At 39.0% G+C, this 22,667-nt stretch overlaps 1 protein-coding gene across 7 annotated transcripts in view; it reads left to right on the top strand.

Moving 5' to 3' along the window:
* The window catches only part of FOXP1 (forkhead box P1), a 614,874-nt gene extending 596,648 nt beyond the window's left edge, over nt 1–18,226 (top strand). For 6 of the 7 annotated variants that reach the window (XM_008062851.1, XM_021714905.1, XM_021714904.1 and 3 more), the window contains 4 exons: nt 451–572; nt 2,323–2,392; nt 7,341–7,507; nt 13,585–18,226. In XM_008062851.1, the coding sequence (XP_008061042.1) occupies nt 451–572; nt 2,323–2,392; nt 7,341–7,507; nt 13,585–13,729 (504 nt within the window). In that variant the 3' untranslated portion in view covers nt 13,730–18,226. Of the gene's footprint in view, nt 1–450; nt 573–946; nt 1,117–2,322; nt 2,393–7,340; nt 7,508–13,584 lie in introns of all 7 variants that reach the window. The other variant, XM_021714901.1, reaches the window with a different exon arrangement.
* Nucleotides 18,227–22,667: the final 4,441 nt, after the last annotated feature.

Genomic DNA, 22,667 nt, shown 5'->3' with positions numbered 1-22,667 from the left:
CAAAACTGTATTTAGCAATAACAACCAAGTCTTCTTCTTTCATGGTTTAAAAAAAAATACCCCTTTGTTATGGGAGGTAGGTGGGCTTAAAGGGACAGTTTTATGCTTTGCATGGTTTCTTATTTGAAGTCATAGTAACAATATTTTCAGATTTGTACTGGGGAACCTATTTTGGGCTTATATACATGTTAAAAAATATTTCTTCTGGTTAGATATTACCAGAAACTAGACCACAATGCCAAAAAGGACAATTAATTTATAATTTTGGTTTATTTTTTGCTTTTGGTTGGAAAAGACATCCTTCACTACAAGGAGGTTATCCACGGGGGTGGTAGCTATAGCTCTTGGGGATGGTTTTACAAATGTGGACTGTTAGGCTGAATTTACTGCTGTTTTTGGAGTCTTTTCTTATAGAAAATGTAAATGTTCTCTCTTTTATACTTGCTGCAGAATGCAGTGCGTCATAATCTTAGTCTTCACAAGTGTTTTGTGCGAGTAGAAAACGTTAAAGGGGCAGTATGGACAGTGGATGAAGTAGAATTCCAAAAACGAAGGCCACAAAAGATCAGTGGGTACGTCCACCATGTTTGAACTTCTTAGCCTAGCTTGGATTGTGCTAACAAGTATAACGTAGAGGCTTTGGCTGCTAGATGGTGTTAGACCACAGAACTGGTTTCACGTTGTCTCAGTTAAGGGAAGCAAAAAAGCATTTCATCCCTCCTGTTTTGTATACCCACCAGTCCCCTTGCCCTGCTTGCTGGTCTTTGTTGCATCACATGCTAGTAGCTTTTAGGTGGCAATGCATATTAACCCTCACAAACCATTTGCTTATGCTTATTGCATTTTATTTTCTTTTTCCTGTTCCCTGTATTGGATGTCTGTTCTGCCCCCAACCCCGTCTCCTTTTGTTGCCACTCCATCTCCTTTGCTGCTGCTCCTATCCCAGGGTGCCATTCGCACCAACCTCTCACTGCATAAGTGCTTTATCAGAGTAGAGGATGAGTTTGGGTCCTTTTGGACAGTTGATGATGAAGAGTTTAAACGTGGCCGCCATATTCAACGAGGCCGTCCTCGCAAATACTGCCCCGATGAAAACTTTGACGAGCTTGTCGCACAGTAAGAGCCTTTACTTGCTTTTGTTTTTTTTTTCTGCTGTTGCTTTGGCTTTGCATGGTTGACTCATCCCATGTAGTTTTGCATTTCACCAATAGCAGTGCCACAGCTTTCTGCAATGAAACTAAATTGTGTGATTTGTACATGTATTTCTCTTGTTTTCTCTTTGGAACACCAGTGCCTTGAATAATGCTTTTTTGACGTCTTTAATGCAAATATTGGTTGTATTTTGATTCAGCAGCTTACGGGGATTCTATAACTAAATATGTTTGCTTAAGCCATAATTCCTCCAAGTTAAAAGGACATTTTTGTTTAGAGTCAAAATGTATACTGTTGGGGTAAATTTCTTATTTGTTTACTCAGTATAATAACATAAATGTAATGAAGTAATTGATCAAAATGTTCCCAGCACAGGAAGGAAACTGGTGATATCAAGTATACTTCCTTTAAAGGCCATTGATAAATGTAGAAAACTGCCTACTGGAAGACATTCTTTCCCCTCAGAATGTCCTATATAATTTTTAGCATTTTTAGTCTCATTGGGCTCGAGATTTTCTGCAAACAGTATCTTGGCTTTCACTTGGTTTGTGAGTGGAGACGGCGTCAAATATTCTGAGACTCTCCCACATTTGGCTGTATAAGAAAGACATCAACTCGACCTCTCACCTTACTTAGGAAAGACCCTCCCCTGGCATACCCTACTCTCCATCTTCTTTTGGCAATAAACGTGCCGTGGAGATCTTCCTTAACAGCCTTCCTGCCGTTCCTCTAGCAGTCACTATAGAGTTCAAATCATGAAGATGCTTAAGAGCCAAGATTCTTCCGTCTCATTCCCAGGAACCCCTGCTATGAGCTCACTGACTTCCCCAGCAGGCTTTCCCAGGCTGCTCCCTTCCTCTTGGAGTCTGGAGGCAGGGTAACTACTAAAAATCTGCAGAGAGGCCTCTGGAGGGAGTACCCAAGCCTGTTATTACTTAAGCCAGAATTTTACACCTAGTTTCCTCGAATAGCAGAGTCTATCCCCAGAGGTCTACACACAGACCAGCCCTATAAAGCAGGGGACAAGGAGAAAGCCTGACTTTTCTTTGGTTTTGTTACGGGGGGAGCTTTCTGATTTGGAAGGACACCAGCAAGCTGAAAACAAAACTTAACTAGGAACTTGGAAGTCGATTTTGTTTAACTTGGAGTTTTTATCTTTTTCTTATGCAGTAACCCTTCCCTTATTAAAAACATGCAGAGCAGCCACGCCTACTGCACACCTCTCAATGCAGCTTTACAGGTAAGATTAATGGCCATCCCGAATATGCAGCAGAGGCACAGGTCTCCCCCACTCATTTCAAAATATATTAGCCTCGCTCTAATTAGATATTAAATTTTAATTCCGTTAAACTTTTTTCTTAAGTGCACAAAGCATCGTACTCCCCGGAGGCAAACACATCGGCCTGCTTCAGCATTAGCTGGATGCTTAGCATTTTGAATATTGTGGCAAAAAAATTAAAAGTTCACTTATTAATATTTATCAGCAGTATCATAATTTCCATCCTCTTATTTCAGAATTTCACTTGAGGCAAAAATACCACAAGTGTAATTACTCTAGCACAGCTATTAATGTGCGGGATGATAGGCCACCACGTCACATGACCTTCTATTGTTCACGGGTTTAAAGAGAAAGCAGGGCTTTGTATTTCTTCTTCTTTTAAAGTGGATGTTAGCATCTTTTCTTTTGTCTGGTGGGAGGGGAGAGCTAGGTTTGGTTCACTTTGTAAAAGTAAACTGTTTTTGCTTAAACAATAAAGGTGTGTAAAAAAGCTCTTGAGGTTTCCAACGGATTGTTCAGGATGACGTAGTAGTTGCACAGAGTGTTTGTTTCCTACTGACAAACCAAAAGCACTTGTCACATCACCAGAGGTACTGGAAGATGATGGCGCTGATTTTGAGCAGGAGAGAGATTACCACCCGAATATGAGCTACCAGGGCAGCCTCAGCATCTGGCAATCTGGTTTTTTGTTTTGTCTTGTTTTTTTGAGTTGGAGTCTCACTCTGTCGCCCAGACTGGCGTGCAGTGGCCACTCCCGGCCACCGCAGCCTCGACCGGCTGGGCTCCGGCGATCCTTCCGCCTCAGCCTTCCAAGTAGCTGGAACTACAGGCGCACGCTACCATGCCCGGCTAAGTTTTTGATTTATTGTAGAGATGAGGTCTCACCAAGTTGCCCAGGTGGGTCTCGAACCCACGGGCTCAGGCAGTCCACTCACCTCGGCCTCCCAAAGCGCAGGATTACAGGCTGAGCCACTGAGCCCAGCTGCAATCTGTTTATTGTGTGTCTCATTTCTTAAATGGACGAGACAATCCAGTATCACTTCACTGAAGTACCTGGGTGTAGTACTCAAGACTCCTCAAGAGTTCATCATAGGCAGCTTCTTTTTGGCCAGTGGTCCTATTTGTTTTGCCCTACCCAGACTGTTCTAGAAGACAGGCCAAGAGAATCTTGATGACTTTTAAATGTCATATTCTATGGACAAATCTGGCATTTGTAATCTAATACCATCACAGCGTGCATTCTCCATGGGGGCTGTATCACCCCAAAACTGCTTCTGAGATTCCACAATGTCTTGTGCCCTTCCAAGGGGCCATAATACCTAAACAGATACTAAAATGTCTTGGGGTGAGGGCACAGACAGAGAAACAAAAGTCAAAAAAGGGGTGATAATTGGAAACATTATGGGAAGAGGATGGGAGAGGAGGAGATACTGACAGGAACTCTGGTTCTCACTATGTATTAGACAAGTATTTATTGAGCACCTACTCTGTGCCTTACAGGACTCTTTACCCAAATCACCAACAGGATCTTAAGGCTCCGAGAATGGATGTTATGCCTTTTTACCCAGCTTCAGTTTAGAGGCATTACTTAGCATTTCAGTATTTATATTTATTTATTTTTAGCCTGAACCAGATTTAATAGGAGAAACTACTTTCTGCGTTTCTTTTAATTACTTGTAGTTTACACAGTAACTTTAGAAGAGTAAATGAAAGCACGCTTAGATGCCGCCACTGTAAATACCATTCATTAGTAACTTATTTTCCCTGGAGTCTTGTGAAGCATGAATTTAAAGGCTGTTCTATCTGGAATAGTATTAAGATTACAGGCACATTTTACATTCATGAGGCGGAAAGGCAAAAAATAAAAATAAAAATAAAGTGATCCTCCATCCTGTAGATTCTCTTAACTATGTGACTAATTTCAATTAGTATGCTTTACCATTACAGAACTGTTCAGGTTTCATCTCTAAAACATTTGCTTTTGGCATCCTCTGAACCCTTTCTTGTTTCCTGCGGTAGCCCAAAACCATCCCACAATTTTCCAAGAACTCTTTGTGTCCATAATGAGGCGAAGCAAATAAATGGATATAAATCCATCATTTGAGGAGCGGATTGTTTCCCTCGCCTCTATGAGTTTGGATCCGTGATCAGTAGACAGTCACAGAAGACAACTTTCTACTGTGCAAATTAAATAAAGATTCTGCCAGCAGGCCTTCCTTTCCATTATCACCCATTTCCATTTTCCAAGACAAGTAAAAATAATAGTGGAACAATATCTTTAAAAAAATTACTAGAGCAACATAATGCATGATATACAATATATAAAATAGGACAGCAGAATCCACTACAGAAATAAAACATGGGACTTGGGACAGATTGCATTATGCTCTGAAAAGTGAAGTAACTAAGGGTAACCGTAAAGCTTCGTATTTATAGACTGCCTTTTCCCCGAGGATCTCAGAGTGGTGAATGTTCCAGGAGCGAGGGTACTTATGGACTTCGGCATCATTACTTAAGCAACTTCGTTTTTTGGCAGAGGTGCCAGCTTGATATGAAACCACATACTGTGCAAGGACCATTTATATAATTAAGTCCATTTTTGTAACACACCTGTTTCCAAGTGGACATCAACTACAAAAAAGAACCACTTTGTAAGGCATGAGCAGTTGGTGAAATTTTCTATAACCTTGGGTGGGTTGCTCTGATCACTTGCTCAACAAAGAGTGTTAAGAGACTCTGTTGTGGATCGGGCACTGGGATCTCTTTGCAGCCCATTTGATTATTTTTTAAAGGAACAAGGCCCATTTTCATCACTTGCATCTTGCCTGAGAACCAAGGGATCTTGCCTTTGGGTACCTTTCACCACTGTAGCTGTTGTGCCTCAGCCCATGTTCTGTGATCAAATCCCAATCAGTGATGGCCTTGACCTAGAATACTTAAACGAACCCAAGAGAATACTGGACCCAAGAAGACTGACCCATCTAGAGGGTGACCAACTTATCCCAAGGGAAACATTCTTACCAATGTTTCAATTTTGACTTGACCTCTCAATATTTGACTAAGGAAGCTGCTAAAAAAAAAGTTAGGCTAGCAATGGTTCCACTTTTGCCACATTCTGACTGGGAGATAGTAAAATTATGAGAGCTGATCTTAGGGTATTTCCAATGGAAAGAGGCTCAATCAATGGTTCCAGCACAACTTCCGTTAGTAAGAGAGGTGTGGCCACTGTGCTGTTGCAAATAAAGGCAGTTATGATGCCTCTCCAGCTGCAGTTTGAGAAATAATGATCATTATAGTAATTCTGGCAAGTGCTTTGCCAAAAAAAGAAAAATATGCTCTATTGCAGTTATTAGAGATCTGTTGAAAAAAGTACTTGATGCAAATTATTTGACACGCTGGAGGAGAGTGGACAGTGTTCAGATTTGCTGTTCATCACAATGAGTTCACCACATTTGGAAATAAAAACAGGGATATTTTCCCTGTTTTTTAAAAGAAGGCAGTTATATAAATTCAGAAGTGGAGGGAAGGGAAAGTTGTGGGCTTGTGTCGAGGCTGGCTTTGAAATAGCCCACTAGCCAATGCTATGTGACGTGAGTGTGTACATGACTTGTACCTAAAAAGCCCTGGCTTTGGGGTTTGTACCATAGATGAGGCTGCAATTGTTACCCTAAGCAGACTTTCTACCACCCAGATTTGCACTCTGTCTCTCTTCACTTTTGGCTCTTTCACTATACAACCTGGATTTCTAGAACAGTTTGGGCTCTCGTGTGACTGGCCAGTGGAAGTCACCATGCCAGATTATCTTGTGGTTGTATTTTTTTTCTCATTAGGATGGGAAAGCAGGCTTAGTATAGTCTGCAGGAGAACAGTTTTGATGAATCTTGGTCTAATTACAGTGACCAATTTTTGAAAGTCTGTCCTCTTTAATAAAATGAAAAGTCACTGGGTCATGATCACCACCCAGATGAAACAAATATGGATACTTGAGTCTAGTGTTATTTGGAACTATTGTCTGCATTTCAGACTGGGTGACCCTTCTTTACAAATGCAGCAGGATAGGAAGTGAATGGTATCCTACCATAGAGTATATGATTTCTTCTTTTTTTAAAATTTCCTCACTTTTTTGCTGACATTCATTTGGAGTGACTTTGTCACCTTTCATATCGATGTACTAAGACACCAAAGTGAAATATGATTTAGGGCTTCCTTTTGCCAGAGATTTTTCTTTAGTCCTAAAATCCCTGACAATTGGTCTGAGTCTGAAAGATTATGTGGTGTTACTTTCAACCAGTTATCTCAAACTACACTAAACAGATTCAAAAATCATTAAAACAGAAATGATGGGAGGGTAGATAAAAATTGATTCCAATTCTATAGGTTCTAAGAGGTAATTGTTTATGGAAGTTCTCATAAGTTTGGGCACTGCAGCCAGAATAATCTCATCAAATCTCTGATATCCAATAGTGGAGTCATCAAAATGGATAAAGAAATAAAAATTCCATTATATTTCACTGTGATCTGGAAATATTCAGTTCCTCTTAAAGAAAAAAAAACTCTGCGACATAAACCTCATATTAGATAGCTTTGTCCAAACCATGTGACTACCAAGGAGGACCAAATTGAGTCCTTCCTACCCATGGGCACTTTTGTCACCCTAGATAGCTCTCCAAAACCAAACTTGAGACAAGAATCTTTTATTTTATTAATTAATTAATTAATTTATTTTTTTGTCTAGGATCTTTTAAGAGTCACTTTTAAAGCAAAATCCTACGACACCTCTTAGAAACCTGTATTTGCCAACCATGTTACAATGAACTGGAACTGAAGATTATTGAATACACTCGTAATTAGTAGTTTCATTATCTGGCATACCCTGTGTCTTCATCACTTTTCTCTTGGTTGATGGCAGGCTTCAATGGCTGAGAATAGTATACCTCTATACACTACCGCTTCCATGGGAAATCCCACTCTGGGCAACTTGGCCAGCGCCATACGGGAAGAGCTGAACGGGGCAATGGAGCACACCAACAGCAACGAGAGTGACAGCAGTCCAGGCAGATCCCCTATGCAAGCCGTGTGAGTATTGACCACCCACAAGGTCCTTCCTTTCAGACCCCAGTCTCCCTGTTCTTTGTGCACACAAGCCCTCCTCTGGCCTCTGCATACTTGTTTTCTGCCATTTCTGATTTCCCAGAACCCAGGTAGAAGTTTGTGCTTCTAAAATTGTTTAGCTCAGTTAGTACGTAAAAGGACTATTGCTAACTTTTTCAGAAAAGCAGTTGGCTTCATCCAGCCCTAAAGTACACACAGCAATAAAATGGGAAACATATTTGCTTTTTTTCTCTGCTTTTCATCTCGGGCCATTATTTAAGCCACACTACTTTTTTCTCCTGAAACTAATATGCTTCTCTATGAGAAAGTTTCCAGTTCAACTTCCGAGGGTGCTGAACCTAGCAGAGAGAAAAGATATTTGTTTACCTGGTTGTGTGATAAGCTTAACCATGAACACCACAACGCAGCATTGTTACCAAGCATTAATGATAGCACAAATGAAAGGCAGCATGATTTATAGATTGCTCTTAAAATATCAAAAGGAAAATTAATAGGAGCATTATAGCAGCAGACGGCAGTATAATGAGTGTACATATAACTGAATGAAGTGCTGGGCGGACGGCTGCCCATGCTGAATGTGAATAGCACCAGGACTCTCTGCAAACCCCAGGAAGGGCCGAGGCCATGAGGCCATGATGCCCCTTTGGCTGAGCTGAGTGATGGGAGAAAACTGGTGTGACTATAACTTCCTCTCACCCAGGAAAAGTTTTAAAACAGAAAAGAAACCACGTTATTCCAAATGAATGGATTTGCAGATGTCTGGAATGACAGTCTCTCCCCTTTTAGTGAGTTTCTGTAAAACTGTTGCCCCCTTGAAGGGACGAACCCATTTAATGTTTGCAATACTGTCAGCTCCTGGAATAGGCTGTTTGTGTACACATTCTTTCTAAATTGCTGACCAACATATTATTTTAAGATAATTTGAGTGATAGGAATGGGGAAAAGATAACCTGTAACAATTAGGAACAGAATGAATTGGCGTCTAATGACAAAGAAAACAATGTTATCTGCCAGCATAATTGGAGGGTACAGAGGAATCTAAAATTTGATTTTCTAGCATTTGAATTTCATCTCTAGAGTGCTTTGAAAAGGATCTTTAAAGATGGAAATAATCATTTTTAATTTGTATGAATAGTATCTTAGCATTTACTTCACAACATTTTAAGAATGTGTTTATCTTTCACACTGATGCTGCTGTATTTCATCCTTTCTAAAGCAACCTGGTGTTTCTGACTTTATTGTTATCACACTCATATTCATCTTTAAATCATTGTCATGGCGGGAGTATTTACTTAGATACTAAGGAAGTTCAGAGCAAATGTAAATTGGTATATAAGCTACTTCAAGCAATAGTCATTAGAGCAAAAATGTCTGAAGTTATTGAAAGGAATAGATACTATTTCTCATAAGCTGTACAAACTCCAACGTTTAGTTGATACATCTTCCTGGTATTTAACACAAAGGACCGCTAAAACAAAAAGAAAGAAAAGAGATAGATATCTGAATGCAAGCCACAAACAACAATTTAGGGTGATGCTAATTTTGCTGTGCAAAAGAAAATCAGTTAGTTTGTTTAACAACTTTGAATTCACCCCAGTATTACCAAAAATGGTATTGTATCTCAATCATCATGATTTTGAATGACATTAAGATTTTTACTGTTTTTTGGTTTGTCTTTTTAAGAAAATCTACATGGAGACATCAGAATGTGTTGCTCACATCGCACAGGTTTATGCTGTTTGCTAAATGTAATTATATGTCTGCAGATTCCCTGTTTCTGTTATCAGTGTCATAGACTGTTACTCTTTTTGACCTCATACTTCCATTAAGCGAATTCTATAATGACATAGTTTTCATTCTTGTCCAGTGTGCATTACCCTGCTATGATGCAAATTGTTTTTTAACTGTTTTAGTCTATTGGAATAAATCAAGTCATAAACTTTACGGCACGGCTTGAAGGACCTTGTTAGGAAGGCAGCCTCGCTAATATCTAGTGTTGAAACAGAACTCTTCGTTCTTACCCTTTCGGTGACACTCAGATACCACCACATTTTGTTTCTCCTTTGAAACACTAGAAAGTAGTCACATAATTATGGCTTTGGGGCATTAGACTTTTATCCTGATAGGAGCTAAAGGAGCTACAAAGCAAAATACTCCATGCTGTGCATACACCCCCAGAACACAATGCCTTTAAACACCAGTCAGCTTTATTTTAAAACTCCTGTGTTCCCAGAGTGGCTAAACAAAGGAATTACTCAGATGTAAGGAGAAGGGAAATGTGTGGTTTTGCACAGTTATTCATGGGTAGCCCTTTCGGAAGTAGGAGTTGGAGAAAAAGGGTGGGGGAGGTGGGGGGGTGGTGTCTGCTAGGAAAAGAAGGTGCATGGTGCAGCTCTGATTTCTAGGAGACACGGTGAGTGTCTGGAAGCATCATGTCTCACATAGTTTGCGTCTTATCTAAAATGTGTCTTACATGGAAACCCATCCTGTTTTATTCTTTGAAGCGCTGGATGCCCCTAGGACTACATTAGCCACACCCAGGGGTAACTGCTAATATCAAGAAATGTCCTGAAATTGGATTTCACTTCTCTGAAGTTTAAGGAGCCTTACTCTCCAACCTGGTTGTGTTGTCAGGCTGTCAGTACATCTAGCCAGTTAGCATGTGTTGGGGACCCAGCAGGCATGACAGGATCATTATCTGTCTTTGGGATGGTAAATAATCTTAATGAATGTTGGCTACCAATTTAGAGGAAAAATGGTTACGTTTTTTTATTTGTTTGTTTTTGTTTTTTGCTTCTATGGTCTTAAAAAATTGATATATCATAGTTGTATATATGGTGGGAGTACATGGGATATTTTGTTACATGGTATACGATGTGTATTGATCAAATCAGGGTACTTGGATAAGCAGATTATTTTCTCGTGTTGTGAACTGTGTTTTGTTGGGGGACTTACATGTTATCTGATTTTGTTGTTGTTTTTGTTTTGGCTAAGCTTAGCAAAAGGTTTGTCAAAGTCTAAAGTTTTAAAACAAGAACTTCATTACAGTGGTTCTATTTTGTCAAACATTTTCCAACCTCCTTTCCCACAAAGGCTAATATTAGCTTATACCATCACATTCTGGTTTGTAAACCTGAAAGCTTAATAAGCCTGATAGTTTTAAAAAATGAAATTCAGAAAATCTGGAAAATGAATCTTAATATATGACTAAGGAAAATACAGCCAAATTCCAATGGACATTACTAGAATCATGCCATCAGTGGAGATAGAAGGAGTAATTTGTAAGGTAACAACTTTCAACAGTTGAAAATATGCACCTGAAACATTGAGAAATGTTCACCCTTGTCATTAATCCAAGAAACGCAGTTTAAGGTAACCTGAGCTTACCTTATACCTGCTAAGCAACAAAATATTTTTTAAAAATAGTGCTTGGTGCTGATGAGATTGAGTCTAAGTTGATAACCCCTTTGGAAATTAATATTGCAATAAATCATGGGAACCATAAAGTTGTTTCGGCCTTTGCTCCAACAATTCCATTCTTGAAAATTTATCCTAAGGAGGTAAATCAACAGTAGAAAGATTAATGGATAAAAATGGTCACTGTAGCCAGGCTCAGTGGCTCAGCCTGTAATCCCGCGCCTTTGGGAGGCTGAGGTGAGTGGATGCCTGAGCCCACGGGTTCAAGATCCGCCTGGGCAGCGAGACCTCATCTCTACAATAAATCAAAAAATTAGCCGGGCGTGGTAGCTTGCACCCGTAGTTCCAGCTACTCGGAAGGCTGAGGTGGAAGGATCGCCGGAGCCTAGCAGGTCGAGGCTGCGGTGGCCGGGAGCGGCCACTGCACTCCAGTCTGGGCGACAGAGTGCGACGCCAACTCAAAAAAAAAATGGTCACTGTAGTGTACAAACAGTAAAAGGGAGTGGGAAAAAGACAATCATAAAATGCCAAGTATTAAGACACTGACATATGTCAACACAATGGAATCCCAACTAGCCATAAAAATGATAACTGTAAATCTAGCAGAATAAAAAAATAGCATTCCTGCTGGGTTTACAGTATGCAAAAATATGACCCCAAATGAAAAGGGATAGGCAAAAACAAGAAAACTGAGCTTAAGAGTTTAAGTGGTGGGTAGTTCTACTAGAACTTATGTCACAGGTGTGCGACACGCAGTCACAAAGCCCCATGCCTAAAAAGACACTGCACTTAGTTTTTTTTTGTTTTTATTATTGCTTTTTAATTTTTTTTAGAGATGAGATTTCACTGTGTCATCCAGGCTGGACTTGAACTCCTTGGTTGAAGCTATCCTCCCTCCTCAGCCTCCAGAGTAACTGGGACTCACCCCCTGTGCCCAGCATGCACTTGTTTTAATACTCGGCTGTTTCAGTCTTAAAATTTTTAATTTTTTAGCCAGGGACCCTGCATTTTCATTTTGCACTGGGCTCTGCAATTTCTGCAGCCTGTCCCAAGTCTTACTGCAGAAACACAGAGAAATAAGGCCATTAAAAATTAATAGATGGAGAGCCATATGTAAAATGCACTGTAATGCAACTTTGCTGTATTTTATTTTGCAAATAGTTTTTAAGAATAAGAGCATGTTTTTTTTTAAGCTATTTATTTAACATCTGTCTCCCCAAACTCTCTCTACAGTGTGCTAATTTTAGAGTCAATTGATTCTGAAGGTTCATGTCTTTGAGGGCAGTCCCAAGCACTCCTCTGTTTGTTTTTAAATGGTTCAAGGGGCCTTTGGGGTTTGCATACAGCATCAATTATTTAGGAAGCCAACTATCCCCAGTACCACCTCTTATTACTAATACTTGATAATGTCAATTAAAAACTCCTCCCTTTTACAGTCTGTCCCAGAGATGGGACCAGTTTAACTTGAATGGTTCTTTTACATATCAAAAGCCCTGCCACGGACAGTAATTTGTATTTGCAAAGGATCAGTAATTTGTATTTGCAAAGGATCGGTTGTAAATATGATTTACGAACAACATTTCTCAATTGTTATCAGAGGGGTTTTGTGTGATCACCCCAGTCCCCTTCGGGTGAGCCACGCACGGGTCCATAATGAGAAAGTTGGCAGATCTCATCACCGCTGCGCACATCCCAGTGGCCGCTACCAGCCGGGCCTCATGTTTTGCCTTGTTTACAGCTGACAGCGTTATTATTCTGATTGGGGCTCTGCTTTCTTATCATATTGTTGTGTTGAGCGAGCCTTTTCCTCTTCGTTTGTGTTTCCTGGCAGGGCTTTTCTTGCCTTATTGACAGTTTGTAAAAATATGCATTAATTTGGAGTTTCAAGCATGTATCATGGTGTCTCTTTGCTGTGTTTGCTTGAAGTTGATTAATGATAGAACCTCGCTTGGGGTCGTCCTCTGGAGAGTTCTCTCACAGGTTCTGCATGTTAACTAGCAAAGCAGAACACACAGCAAGCCATGATTAGCCCAGCCTCCTGTGCTCAGTGGTCCCCACAAACCGCCGTTGTATTACAGATTCTTATTTCACATAATTATTCGAAGATTGGTATTCATCCACCCAGAATGCCACTGCGGGGCCTGTTATATGGTACTCGAAGTGTGGTCCTAGGACCAGCAGCATCACCTGGAAACTTGTTAGAGATGCAGAGTCTTAGGCCTCACCCCAGACCTGCTGAATCATGCACTGCAGTTTAACAAGGTCGTCCTCAGGTGTTTGGGGTGTACATTAAAGTATGAGGGAAGATACTGAGGTGGGGAGGCAAAGCCTATGTCTGTCCAGTGATTAACCATTCTAGAACAGCGCTGTCCAAAAGAACTTTCAGTGATGATGGATATGTCCTGTCTCTGCACTGTCCAGAACGGTAACCACTAACCACATGTGGCCTTTACACACTTGAAATGTGGCCCGTGCAACTGAGAGATGGAATTTAAGCTGCAAGTGACTAGTGGCCACTGTATTGGCAGCGCAGTTCTAGAACATGGCTTTTATGTTGCCCCAGCACAGCTGAGTTTTACTGGACTGGGAAGTACCCTCACTGAACCTTTATCTTGTTTTTCCAGTCATCCTGTACACGTCAAAGAGGAGCCCCTCGATCCAGAGGAAGCTGAAGGGCCTCTGTCCTTAGTGACAACAGCCAACCACAGTCCAGATTTTGACCATGACAGAGATTACGAAGACGAACCAGTAAATGAGGACATGGAGTGAATATCTGGGCAGGCCGACCCTGAGAATGAAGATTGGAAAAAGAAAAAAAAAAGAAACACGTCAAAAGTTAGCAGTGAAATTGTTCTCCATTTGTTGTACAGTCTGGAGGATTTTCACTACATTTTGACAACTCTGAAATGTGTTAACTCTTAGTGCCATCAAGAATCCCATTTGGGAGTATTTTTGATTTTTCTACTTTTTGTTGAAAAAAGGAATTTGTACTCTGTGCATTGGATGGACTTGTTTGGTACTTGGGATTTTCCTCTCTTAACAGTCAACATCAGTGTTGTAAATTTGCTAAACTGATTCACTTTTAGCAGCAGACTTTGAACTGCAGTCCTGCCAACGTTGGACACTGAGGACGCCCGACGGAGCTTGTGCACCTAAGCTGCAGACCAAGCCTTTGCCCAGAATTTAAGGATTCCAATGGACGACCTATTTGCACAGTACTGCATGTTGATTATCACTGCCTTTACTCCATTTTGTTTTTTTTTGTTTTTTTTTTTTTTGCTTCCAGTTGGGATGGGGAAGGCCTTTGTGTGTGTATTGGGGGGAGGGGTTAAAAAATAATTATCCCAAACTTTTTAATGTATTGCTTTTTTTTTTTTCCTTCTACTATACCATTTTAAGTTCTGACCTCAGGCCTCCATTTGGGCCCACGGCCTCTTGGAGGCTTAAAGTTTTCTGTACCTTGTGATGAATGTTAATAGGTGTTTTTATTATACAAAGCTGAATGTCATTTCTTGTTTGTAGCTTTCTGTCACTCATTCCATCTTCCTTCAGACATCACCACGTTTCTCTAAAGTCAGAAAACATTCCGTTTTGGTCTTTTTAAAAAGGTCCCAAATGCTGCACTCTACACATGAAGGTCCTCTCACACAGACGTGACGTCCTGCCAGAAAGAGAATGAATGACAGAAAAAAAATAGAGACATACTCTAGGAACAATGCGATTCATTCCATGAAGCAGTATTGGGGGTGGCTAGGGGGTGGTTTCCGGTTTTCCTTTTTTTTTGCAGCAAACATCATTCTTAATAAATGCCACAGCGTTCTGCCAGCACAAGGAAACATAGGCAGCACCAAAAAAATATTCTTATATTAATTAGACTGACAATATGGTCATGAAGGTTCTCCCTTGTGTAATCAAGTTGCCGCGGGCCGTGGGCTGTTCATTGTTATAACCAGTGTGGGTTGCTTTGTTTGCAAAATGGCCAAAAAAGCTGGCTTCCCTGAGCAACTTTGCTGAAAGTGGTGGCAGTGGAGGCTCTGAGTTTGTACATCAGTTCAGACATGCTTGGTGGCATTAACCCGTTTGAATGCAAATTAGATTTCAGATTGAACTTGTTATGAGAGTTAATGGGGACTGAGTTCAGCAAATGCTAAAGTGTTCATTTCAAATGTGCAAATTCGGTACTGCAGTTCAGTTTGTTATGCAATATTATCACACCAACCCAGTATCAAAAACTAACAGTAGAAGACATCAGATAGGCCCTGGGCTTTGGGGAACCAAACATGGTATGCAAAAGGCGATGGTTCTCGGTCAGGACAACCTCAGTCCTCAGAACCCCTTGACACCTCCACTCTGCACCCTCTTTCCTGTCATTTATTTATCTAGGACTGTAGCTTTTATTTTAGTTTGAGAGCCTTTCAAAGCTTAATTTATATTCTTTGTACCTTTTTTTCCTAAAATTACCAAAGATATTACACAAAGGTAAATTATGTTCTCAGTTTTATGCTTTATCTGATGAAGCCAAATATCCTCTTATTGTTGATCAAAGGAGGCAAGAGAATTGCAAATGACAAGCTATAGGCTGTTGCTAACCTGAGAAAGAGAACTGCTCCTTCATCATAGAGTAAATTTAGAAAGCCAAGTAGATAATGGAACCAAAGTTGTTACTTTTTCTTGGTCGTTTTTGTTTTCATTTTTTCTTTTTTTTTTTTTCCCAGTACCTCTACAGAGACCAAAACTCATTCTTGTAACGAGCAATTTATGGGGCTACTGCAGATAAAAACAAGACACAGTATTAAAGGAGCCACAGATGGAAGTCCCATCTTAAAGAAAAAAAAAAAAAAAAAAACTGAACGTATGCCACTGAAATTAGAGTATCCAGTAAAGGAGACAGTGACGATAAGAGTCAGAACAGAAAAGCTTCCGCAATGGAACCAGACCACATAATAGTATTTCTAGAATAAAAACATTTTTTAGAAAAATTATATGCCACTTTTGTTTAAGGGCTGTGCTATGATCACTGCATTAATTTTGGTTTATCTTGGCATATATCCTCCAGTTTGTTTTGTTTTGTTATTAATTTGTTCCTTTTTTTCTGATTAGGCTTTGGTCAGCATTTTTAATTTTTTTTCAAAGTAACACTCCCGTCCACTCATAAGCTTGGTACAAAAACTTCTCTGGCAGTTACTTTTGAAGCTTCACTCTGCTTTCTGTATAAAGGGCAGTCTGTGGTCACGCAAGACTTTTTTTTTAAACTTTTCCAGGCAGCTTCATGATGTGCAGCAGTAGCCAGACAGGGTCATGGGAAGGGGGCCCTGTGCTTCTAAACTGAGTGGTTGCTGGTTAGTTTGGTATTCAAAAGAGGATAAAAATCTGGTAGATTAGTTCATTCTCAGCATGTGTAGCTAGACATGAGTAAAGATAACAGCATGAGAAACTGTTAGTACGCATACCTCAGTTCAAACCTTTAGGGAATGATTAAAATTAAAAAAAAAATACATTTCACTCAGTTGCACTTAGTCGTATGTCTTGCATGCTTAGTCTAAAGACTGTAGCAAAAAAAAAAAAAAAGAAAAATTAGATTTTACATATCTTTGCAGGTATCACAGCCTTGCACAAGAACCAACTGAAAAAAAAATTCTCAGGCTTTAACAGCAAGCAAACTTCACTATGATTTTTACAGTTCTGATTCTGTATCCCTCGGGGGTATTCCAGTCGCTTCTTTAGGATGGGGTTTATTATGTTGTACATATATCCCGATGTGTCTGTGTGAATCTTTGTCTTTTTTGGGGGAGGGCGGAGGGCGGTTCTTTTTTTAGATATTGTTCCTAAAAAGGAATAAATGCATACACCTGTTTGTCAAAACACCTTTGCTTTTTGTGCAACTGCTTTATATTAACGATACTAAAAAAAAAAAAACAAAAAAAACAGCTTTGGAAAAAAAAACTACTGTATGTAATGGAATTGCAGAATTTGCTGGACATGTATTTTATTTAGTTATCTCCTTGCTTTAAGACTATTGGATGACATTTTCTGACATGTGGGAGGGAGAAACTCCCTAACTTTTTTTTTTTCTTTTAAATTGTAACATAGTTGACAGATTTTTTTTTTTTTCCTGTTCTCATTGATTGGAGCATTTTGTACAGGTTTTGTGTGTGTGTGTGTGCGTGTGCGTGCGTTAATCTGTTTTTTGATACATTCCTATCCCTTGTGTTTATCCTACCACTGCCTTCCTGGCTATCTTAAACAAGTTCATACATTTGAAAAGAAAAAAAAGTGTTGTTTTAAAAAAATGTTTTCTCCTGCTGCAGTAAATATTTTGCATGATGAAATTCCAGGGTCACACTTTCAAAGTTTATCAGTGAAGTAGTGATTACTAACGGGGAGTGTCAAAACTATTAAACTTTTGTATAAAAAAGAAAAAAAAACTTTACAAGGTGCCAAGATGTAAAGAAAAATTTGTTACTTTTTTTTTTCTCAAAGAAAAGCGTACATTAGGGAGGTAGTCCCATGTGTCAGACAAATGCACTGTTAGGAATGAGGACCCACCCTCCCTGTCCCTAGAGTCTGTCATATAAGATGAGTTAGGCTGCCACACTGGACAGCAGCAAAATGGACTCTCAAGGCTTATGTATGTACACAAAGAGTGACCACCAGGCCTGCCACCTTCGGACAGCTCTAACGCTATTTCCAGCATCCTGTCAGACCTAGGAAAGAAAACTTTGGATTCTTAACCCAAGATATGATGTAGATCACTAGCTTTTTTATCATGAAAAAATAGAGTTACAAAATACTTCTTTCCACATTCCAGCTGAGCGCCGTTTCCAAGGGCACAAAGAAGAATGTGCTTGTATGGATTTTGAATCTTTTTGGTACCTTTTGGTGAATGGCATACCCGCCTGATATTTTGGATATTTTCAAAGTCGGTTTTGCTTTTTTATCCTGAGAATCAGATTTCCAGTTTGAAAGGCATTTCTTGGGCCCAGTGTAGCTCACACAATCTCTGCTACCCATAAGCCTTGATGAAGATGGTACAGTCCGGACTGTGAGCATGGTGCTTCGTGTGTATGTGCTGCCGGTAACAAGAATTTTTTTGTTTTGTTTTGTTTTGATAAGGCATAAAAGAACTCATTCCTTGACATCAACTGTAATTCCATCATTCCATGTCTGTGGATACAGACAATAAAAAAAATGTTGTGTAGTCAGTACTAATTACTGACATTATAGCATTCTCAAATGCAATAAAAATGCTGGTTGTTCACACTGGTAGTAAGAGTCGCCACAGCCTAAGTTTCTTTCCCCTCCTGACCTGCCGATATTGTGTGTAAGGCATATGCCTTAGGTTTATCACCAGCTGCTTCCGATGCAGAACTAAATCAATCTTAACTAAAAGCTTTCATCATCAGGGAGGGCTGAAGCTCTTATCCTCAAAATTTCCAAGTGAAAGTATCCACTTAGAGAATTGGGGAGAAAAAAAGAGATGCCATCTTTTCTGTTGAGGAAGCATGCTCTTATTTCTCTTCATCAAATTTTATAAAGAAAAACAAAATGTTTAATAACTAGCATTGAGAGCAAACTAAAATTTCAGAGGAAAGCAGTTTCATGAATAATTCATTCAAATTTCACATCTGCAAGATTAGTCATCCAAATAAAATGCTAATGTCAAAAACATGCACCGTCTATAATATTCTCATCAAGAAATCTTTTTGCATATAATGATAAATGCTTAGATTAGAACAAATGATTTTATAAAAATATTCTATCAAAAGTACTCTAGATAACGATTCAGTGAAGAAAACAAATTCAGTACCTAAATACTCCAGAAAAACCATCTTGATTTTGAGATTTTTTTTTTTAAGTTGCATGCCTTTAGAAAAATTTGCTGTTTCTTTTTAATATTATTCTATCATGTATATTCTAAGGATTAATGAATTCGAGTGTCATCTTTCAGTAAAAATTAAATTGCCAGTCTATTGAAAGTAGTATTTTAAGTGACCAAACCATGGTAACATAAAACCATTACATATATAATTCAGAGCACATAATGCAAGCCCAGAGATGACTTGAAATTAACCTTGCACTCTGTTTCACAAAACAGCCACTGACGCGGAGGAACGTGTCATCGTTCTTTCCCGGCATTGTTTTGAAAAGCCCATATTAAGAAAGTTGGTGCTTTTTTTTTTTAACAAGTAGCTTTTGCTACTAAGCTGCAAACTACTGTCCTCTTTTCATGAACAATTATGCCACATCTAGAAACCCTCTAGTCTGATAATTAGTAAAACATTTGAACTCTTAAGTCTCACCTGGCTAATAAATATAATACTAGGGTTAATTGAAATTCCTTTAATTGCCAGGCTTAAACTTAAATACTGCTTACAGCATATCCAGCTGATAAAATGACAAGTGTACATATTTATTTTAATAAACTGGAGAACCCAAGGATGATGAAATGTTAGTAAAGATGCACAGTACATTTTTAATTGTATTTCAGGAATCGTCGCAAGCAGGAACACTCTTGCATGTTTATTTCAGGCTTGTCACTCAGATAAATGAGAAAGCAAACTCAAAATGGTGACTCTTTTAAATGAGGACCTTTATATAAGAGCATAAAACTCCTAAGACTAACACCAACACAGGTAACAACTTCCCCCTAAGCCCCCAAAGAAGATAATAACAAAATACAGTCTCTCTTTCTAGGTTTTGTCTTTTTTGATATTGCATATGTATATGTAGGGTAATCACAGTTTCTTTCATCTTCATTGTAGTTGAGTCAAATAAAAGTATCCTTCATTCAAATAAAGTGACGTTGGGTCTCAAACCTTCACGTAAGGAATTGACCGATTGATGAAAGGTTTAAGACAAAATTCACATCGGAGGGAAATTAAATTACATACAAAAACAGTGGTTTAACTGTGGGACAATATTTGGATTAGAAAGCCATCACTCTAGATATGACCTACTTATATTTATTTTTAAACAGTATTTTATTTTTTAAAAAAACAAAATCCTATGTTGGCTTATTTCTACTTTGATGGTAAAATGACATTCGATGCTTAATACCAAAATATATGTATCCATTTGAAATGATCAACGGTCCTTTTTTTTTTTGGCTTATATTGAAAATATAGTGAGGGAAAAAGACAAGCTTCAAGTTATAATGTTAATGTGAAGGTAACCGGCCTTTCAAGAATTAATTCCAGCCAAAGCAATAATCATTATTTACCAGCGTGTGACATTTTTATCACTCATTATATTAGCAAATTTCCATTGAAAATGCTAAAATGGTTCGTCATAAGGCAGATAACTGCTCTCGCTGTAAAAATGACCAACACAAGTGCCAGTACTCAAACCTTAAATTATACTGTAATTAATAAAGACAGTTAAACTGTCTACTAGCAACAGCAATTTAGGTAACCACATTTGATCGGCTATAAATTGCAACTACATTAAAATTCCAGAAATATTAGCAATATGGATTACTTGATGGAAGTCGGTGCTGATCACCAACTCTTGGTTTTTTTTTTTTTTCAAATAACGGAAGCACGGGTCATGTTGACCACACATTCGTGGGCGAAGATCAGGCCTTAGCACTTTTAATCTTGTGAAACAAGCAATTACCAATAGTTGCATCGATTTGTTAAAAAGCTTTAGGTGACATAAATTGTTTCCTGTTTAGCTTATTGCTCTGATACATAGATGTCACCAAGTCCAGTATTAATAAAGGCTGTAGAACAACACGAGGTGGCCCATGTGGCTTCCAATTAAGAATTTGTCAGTCCTTTGTGGACGTTCTCAAGGACGGCTCTCACTGGCTCATTTCTCACTAGTGACGGAGAGGAAAGAACTATTTTTGTTACGTGAAGTCTTCAGTACCAGCTTGCTTTTGGGTTCAGGGCTTCAGACTTGCTTCATCATACCATTTGACATAAAACACCACATTTTTAAAATATCTTCTAAATAGAATAATATTTACAAGGCATTTTAGCTCCTGAAAAGCTAACACTTTACTCTTCTCAGTATATGGTACTATATGTGTTTCCTTGGGTTTATATTTCTACACTTAAAATACAATTTTAAATGGCTTTTGCATGCTATTGACTTAACATAAATCAAACGTATCGTATATACTTTCTTTAGGTTGGCATGCCACTTAGAAAAATATGTGAGATTCTGGGGGAAAAAAGTCTGGAGAAAATTTATTAAATAGAAGTTTTTACTGTAATAGAATATTAATGTAAGCCAATGCTCATTTGCCATTAAGCTGATCCTTTTTTAACATACACATGCTTTTTATTATTTTGCACTCAAGCAAAAATTCCATATTCAAAAGACTTTCCATCTAGTCGGGAATGTCTCTGGCAAGAAACATGTCAAGAAACCCTGACCTCCAAAAGACAGCAGGCGTCATCCACAGTGAGCTTTCACCCCGCTAGGCAAGAACACAAACCCCATGCCTCCCACAACGTAAGGTAAATGCTGGTCAACGGCATGGAATAGGGAGAAACAATTATTCTTTAAATCCTTCCTCACTGCTACTCTACCAGCGCACAGATGAAAATGTTTGATTTGCAACATAAAAGATTCATTAATTACCACTTGAATATTTAAAGCTATTTTGCAGTCTAACAGAGATAGATAAAGCAGTGAATTAAAACCTCTAATAAAATTGTAAAAATATTTCAGTAAGTTTACCCGTGTTATGATTTAGGAAGAGATTCAAGCATTCTCACGAAATAGAGTCTTAGCGTTTTTCAAGTGTGTATTTGAAGGAAGGAACTAAGTGGGGAATAATTTGTTTCTCACTTTCAAATGTTTACTAATAATTTGTTTTCAGATCAAGCTTGCTACTTTAGGACTTCGTGGATGGGGGGAAAATCTGCTAAGCCGATCATAGCACTGTTTGACCAGAAATTCAAATTCTGTCAGTGTTCAGCTGAGCTGAAAGGTTGAGAAGCTATATACATAAAGTAGTGATTTCCTTTCCACAAAATGCATCAAATCTATGTAAACCCACCCAAAGAACCCAGTCTTTCAGTCTCACCCCCCCTGCACAGCATCCAAGGTATCTACCCACAATCTATTAGAGTGCTTCAACGTTAGAATCCTGGGATCCTAGGAGTGGACCATGCCAAGCACACTCTGAAATCAAACACTAGCCCATCTGAGTACCAGGTTAGCAGTTCCAGCCCTCACCAAAAGGAACTGGGTGACTTTGGCAAGTGACTCAATCTCTTTGATCCTCAGCTTCCTCTTTCTGTTAATTGAGGACATTTAACTAAATGATGAAAAGGAATCCTTCCAATCTTAAAGTTCTCAAAGTTTAATAATACATTTCCGCCTTGGGGACTTTCCTTGATGAAATCCATGGTCTCAGCATAAAAGAGTTTGTGTGGCACTTCATATTTCATCAATATTGTAAGATAATCTTATTGAACACGCCCTGTTAGAAGTAAATTTCTCTAGTATGCATGTTTCCATCCATCCATCCACAATAAATACTATTCAATGCAAAGTGAAGAACTTCCTATAAAGGCACTAAATACGCATATGCTTAAATGACCTACACAAAGTCCACACTGGGGATAGAGCTGGGAATCAGACGCAGCCCTTGGCCTCATCATACTGAATAGTTCACAGGGAAGGGAGCTCTTGAGCATGTGGTTGCATTGCAGTGCACTCAATGCGAACGAGAGGGGAGGTGGAGAAAGAC

Source organism: Carlito syrichta, unplaced genomic scaffold (assembly GCF_000164805.1).
Source record: "Carlito syrichta isolate Samal-C Ts95f unplaced genomic scaffold, Tarsius_syrichta-2.0.1 Scaffold305868, whole genome shotgun sequence".
Classification (NCBI taxonomy): domain Eukaryota; kingdom Metazoa; phylum Chordata; class Mammalia; order Primates; family Tarsiidae; genus Carlito; species Carlito syrichta.
Note: the sequence above shows the minus strand (reverse complement) of the source record. Positions and strands in the feature narration are given on the sequence as shown.